The sequence below is a fragment of the Sinocyclocheilus anshuiensis genome, unplaced genomic scaffold, assembly GCF_001515605.1.
Source record: "Sinocyclocheilus anshuiensis isolate Anshui unplaced genomic scaffold, SAMN03320099.WGS_v1.1 scaffold160, whole genome shotgun sequence".
NCBI lineage: Eukaryota > Metazoa > Chordata > Actinopteri > Cypriniformes > Cyprinidae > Sinocyclocheilus > Sinocyclocheilus anshuiensis.
This window is the reverse complement of record NW_015554119.1, coordinates 571,289-576,309: the sequence shown is the minus strand read 5'-3', so window position 1 is coordinate 576,309 and position 5,021 is coordinate 571,289. Positions and strand designations below refer to the sequence as shown.

At 33.9% G+C, this 5,021-nt stretch overlaps 1 protein-coding gene across 2 annotated transcripts in view; it reads right to left on the bottom strand.

Annotated features, from left to right (window-relative positions):
• Positions 1 to 1,940: 1,940 nt before the first annotated feature.
• The window catches only part of LOC107670022 (zinc transporter ZIP4-like), a 34,461-nt gene continuing 31,380 nt past the window's right edge, over positions 1,941 to 5,021 (bottom strand). For both annotated transcript variants that reach the window (XM_016462487.1, XM_016462486.1), the window contains 2 exons: positions 4,092 to 4,279; positions 1,941 to 2,685 (listed from right to left, as the gene is read on the bottom strand). In XM_016462487.1, the coding sequence (XP_016317973.1) occupies positions 2,557 to 2,685; positions 4,092 to 4,279 (317 nt within the window). In that variant the 3' untranslated portion in view covers positions 1,941 to 2,556. The remainder of the gene's footprint in view (positions 2,686 to 4,091; positions 4,280 to 5,021) is intronic.

The following is a 5,021-nucleotide window of genomic DNA, read 5'->3' as shown; positions in this document are numbered from 1 at the left end:
TATGTTTAATATATCAAAACATTATTTATGCATTTGTAATTGCAGGTTAAATGCATTCATGTCTTGCATTAAACAGTGCGTAAACAAACAGAACGAATAATTATTAATTATTATTATTATTATTATTATTAGCCTATTATAATTTTTTTTTTTCGTATTTCGATTTAATCAAACTTAAGAAATATTAAGCCCAGAGTCGATTATTCAAAAATGACTGTTTTGATCTGATCATAGCCTAAACGAGTCATGGGTCTGAGTACAGTTATTGGATAGCACTATATTGTAGACAGATTGGAGATTAATCCTAATAAACATGCCGCTACAATTAAAACCATTACATTAAAATACATTTAAAACAGTGTATTTCAGTAATTTCAGCAGCGTGCAGATCCTTGTTTATGTCAGACTGTGGCGACAGCAGCGTGGACAGTCGCTTAGCTCACTCACATAATGTACCATATATCTATAATAACGGGAAAACGTGTTTTTATGACATGACGTTATTACGAGAACATATGTCGTTATTACGAGAAAAGATGTCGTTTTATAAGCCCAGTTTTGATCTGATCATAGCCTAAAGGAGTCATGGGTCTGAGTGCAGTTATTGTAGCACTATGTTGTAGACAGATTGGAGATTAATCCTAATAAACATGCCGCTACAATTAAAACCATTACATTAAAATACATTTAAAACAGTGTATTTCAGTAATTTCAGCAGCGTGCAGATCCTTGTTTATGTCAGACTGTGGCGACAGCAGCGTGGACAGTCGCTTAGCTCACTCACATAATGTACCATATATCTATAATAACGGGAAAACGTGTTTTTATGACATGACGTTATAACGAGAAAAGATGTCGTTATTACGAGAAAAGATGTCGTTTTAACGAGAAAAGATGTCGTTAAAACGATAAAAGATGTCGTTTTAACGAGAAAATGTCGTTAAAACGAGAAAAGATGTCGTTAAAACGACATAACGTCTCGTTATTACGACATAATTGAGTGGAAAAAAATGTGTGCGCGGCAGCAATGCGTCACCGTAGAAATCAGCTAATATTTACTTCTGTTAAATATCAACTCTTAGTTTCAAAAGCATGTATCAAAAGCTGTTTCTTAATATGAAGTCTTTGAATTGTTGAACAGGTCAGAATTTCCAAGTTAATTACTGATGGTCTAAACTGTAGAACAGTCTTCCTCGTTTCTCAGTACGAGGAAACTAAGTGTTGTGTGTCAGTTACACGTGTTGTACATGTGCACTTCACGTCAGCTCGTTCGTCTCAAGTTCAATTGATTCAAACTCACCTGTGTTTCAAGTTGTGTGGACAGAATATAACCGAGACATAAAAACTTAATACAAGAATAGTTCGTTCAGATGTTTATTTGTCATCATTTACTCACCTTCATGCCATTGCGATGCATAGATGCATCATGGATACATAATTGCATCAAAAGGGTTTTATGTTTAAAAAAAACAAAATGGTTATAAAACAGGAATTAAAACAAAAATGGAAATCAGGGCATTTTTTCTTGTCAGGGCAGTATTTCTGTGTAATGTCTTAATACATGGTTAGCTTTCTTACAGAGTAAATTCCGTTAAATTATTTTAAGCGGCATTCGTTTTTTTCAAGGTTTGCAGTTATTGCACTGTATTTTAAATTGGGTGTGTACACGTGATATTTCAGACACCAGTCATTGTCCTGCGTTTTTATCATCTAATGAGCACTTCTAAAAGTCGTGTGAGTCAGGATCTAATGAAACTTCAGGTTTGACGACGAGACAAAATCATTGGCTTTACCACAGCACTTTCAGCCCTGCAATCTCTAACATGACTAATAATACACTCACATACATACGCAAGACCATAATGCTGAATAGATACTTTACATAACATTTATGAAAGCACAAAGACTATGAGTGAATATTTTCAGGCTAGGACAAAAGCCACAGATCACAATTTGTTTATTTAGTCACAGGTTTGATCACTACATGTCATGACAGAAACTTACTTCATACTTCATATTAGCAGAATGAACCAGTAAAATCCCTACATCAAGTGTATCTTACAATAGTACATTTTCACAATAAAATACAGTAACAACTATTACAGATTACAATTAACTAGTAAAAATATACATTTAAACTGAAGGACAGGAGCCTCATGAGAAACTATATGTAAAGTGCTGATGGCCATAAAAAGCCATTTATCTACTGTAAATAAGTGATTTGCATGGTTGATTTATCTGTTGTAAATATTCATTTTTAATTAGACTTAAATTTGAAAATCTGAGAAAATGTGTGGCGTTTTAAAAAGTATAAAAACAAGTATATGTGTAATGTATGGTGTAATATATATATATATATTTTTTTGTAATTTCTCTTCTGTTCCCAACAAAAACAATACAAATTAAGTATTACAAATATAAACAAGGTTTTAAAAATATTCCATTTTAAAACATGGCAGCACATATTTCCACTGTTTATTACACCTACACAAACATCTTCAAGGAAGGGAATATGATAATGTACATAAGTACACAAGTACAATCCTGCATAATTTTTTAGATTCCTATCTGATCTTCATATAATGACAGGAGTAATATAATCCCCCATCCAGTCAACAGACCCAGATTCTGCAGCAGAAAAATCAGCCACGGCTTTTTACTGTCCACATGAATCATAGAGGGAAGCTAGACAAGACAAAAACAGAGAAATTGAAGTTGAGATCACCTGATTACACTCAAATACTTTAGATGTTTGTGTTTCACTTTCCACACCCTGAAAGATGCAGGAAATTACAATTTTTACAAGTTTTTACTTAAAGGAACACTCCACTATTTTTGAAAATAGACTCATTTTCCAACTCCCCTGGAGTTAAACAGTTGAGTTTGACCGTTTTCGAATCCATTCAACCGATCTCCGGGTCTGGCGGTAGCACTTTTAGCTGTAGCTTAGCATAGATCATTGAATCTGATTAGACCGTTAGCATCTCGCTCAAAAATGACCAAAGAGTTTCTTTATTTTTTCTATTTAAAACTTGACTCTTCTGTAGTTACATCGTGTACTAAGACCGATGGAAAATGAAAAGGTGCGATTTTGTAGGCTGATATGGCTAGAAACTATTGTAGCGTCTGGACCAATCAAACACACAATATATATTTTGTTACGGCAGCAAAGTTCCTTGATTATTACACCGGAATGAGAGTATAGTTCCTAGCCATATCGGCCTAGAAAATCCCAACTTTTAATTTTCCGTCGGTCTTAGTACACAATGTAACTACAGAAGAGTCAAGTTTTAAATAGGAAAAATATAGAAACTCTTTGGTCATTTTTGAGCGAGATGCTAATGGTCTAATCAGATTCAATGATCTATGCTAAGCTACAGCTAAAAGTGCTACCGCCAGACCCGGAGATCGGCTGAATGGATTAGAAAATGGTAAAACTCAACTGTTTAACTCTAGGGGAGTTGGAAAATGAGCCTATTTTCAAAAATAGTGGAGTGTTCCTTTAAAAGGATAGTTCACCCAAAAATGGAAATTCTGTCATATGTCATTCATGCACACCCTCAAGTTGTTTCAAACATGTTTTTTTGAAGAATGTTGCTAACCAAGTTGGTTGAACTATCACTATCTCACATCTCACTGGGAAGAAAAGTTGGAATAGTGAGATATAAACTCACAACTGCGAGAAAAAAAGTCAAAATTGTTTTTTTTTTCTTCTGAGTTTATATCTTGCAATTCTGTCTTTTTTTCCCAGAATTGTGAGAATTTTTTTTACCTATTAACTTTTTTATTTTTTGTTGTATGGCGGAAACCAAAAATCAGAAGTGCAAGATGTCAACTTGAAATTTTGAGTAAACAAAGTCAGAATTGTGAGTTTATATCTCACAATTTTATCTTTTTTTCTCAGAGTTTGTATCTCATAATTCTGACTTTTTTTCTCAGAATTAAATTTTATTAACCCTTGGCAGAAACAGGCTTCCAAGTTATATAAAGCATGAAGCTTACAGTTTGCACAAAATATGGCAGCTACTTTGTGTATTTTTGCTCTGTTAATGAGAAGAGTTACAAAAGAAGCCAGAAAGTACCAAACATACCATGTCTGCAAGGCTGATGTAAAGGAAGAAGCCGGCGGTGATGGCAGAAATCCACTCCTGGGCAGTGGTTTGAGTGGAGACGGACAGTGCGATGTAAAGGCCAATGAAGGAGGTGAGAGCACTGCCCACATTCAGCAGCAGAGCCTTTCTCACTGATAGACCACAGTGCAACAAGATTGCAAAATCACCTGACCACCAAACACAAAAACACAACCTGTCATAAATGTCTGTATGATATTTCACAAGTTAAAACAAAGAAATCCAAATTATTACCATGAAACCATCTGAGTTTTTTGTTTCATAAATACATCTATTCATGACTATTAGGGCTGGGTTTTGACACAAATTTCACGATTCGATTCGATTCTCATTCACAAGCTTGCTATTCGATTCGATTACCGGTTCGATTCAATATCGATTATTTTGGATATGTATCAGGTATAGTACATGCCAAATTTTCTAAAGGAAAAACAAAATCTCTCAACTAATGCTGAAAAATATACATGAGAGTCAGTTGGTAGGCTACTACATTACTATAATATTGAAGGTTAAAATTAATTTTTACAATAATAAAGTTACAGTTACATAATAATACTTCTACTTCAGTTTTTTTTTTTAAATACAAACATTTAAATGGTGGCTGTCATAAAAACTTGATGGCTTTATTCAAACATAAATTAAACATTGAAGAACAGTAAAAAATAAATGCCCCTCTCTACAGTTTATTTTTCTATATGATTAATGAGTTTATGGTCACCGAATATGTTTTTTTCTGAGGTAAATGTGACGTTGCGTGACATTGTTTACAAGCCATTATATTGACGTTTTTGCGCAGCTGAAACACTGATTGAGCGATTACTTGAGACAGGATATGGTTTGTAAAGTTGTACTCTTTCTTTTAACTTCCCTTCGGATGTTTAGTCATGCTTA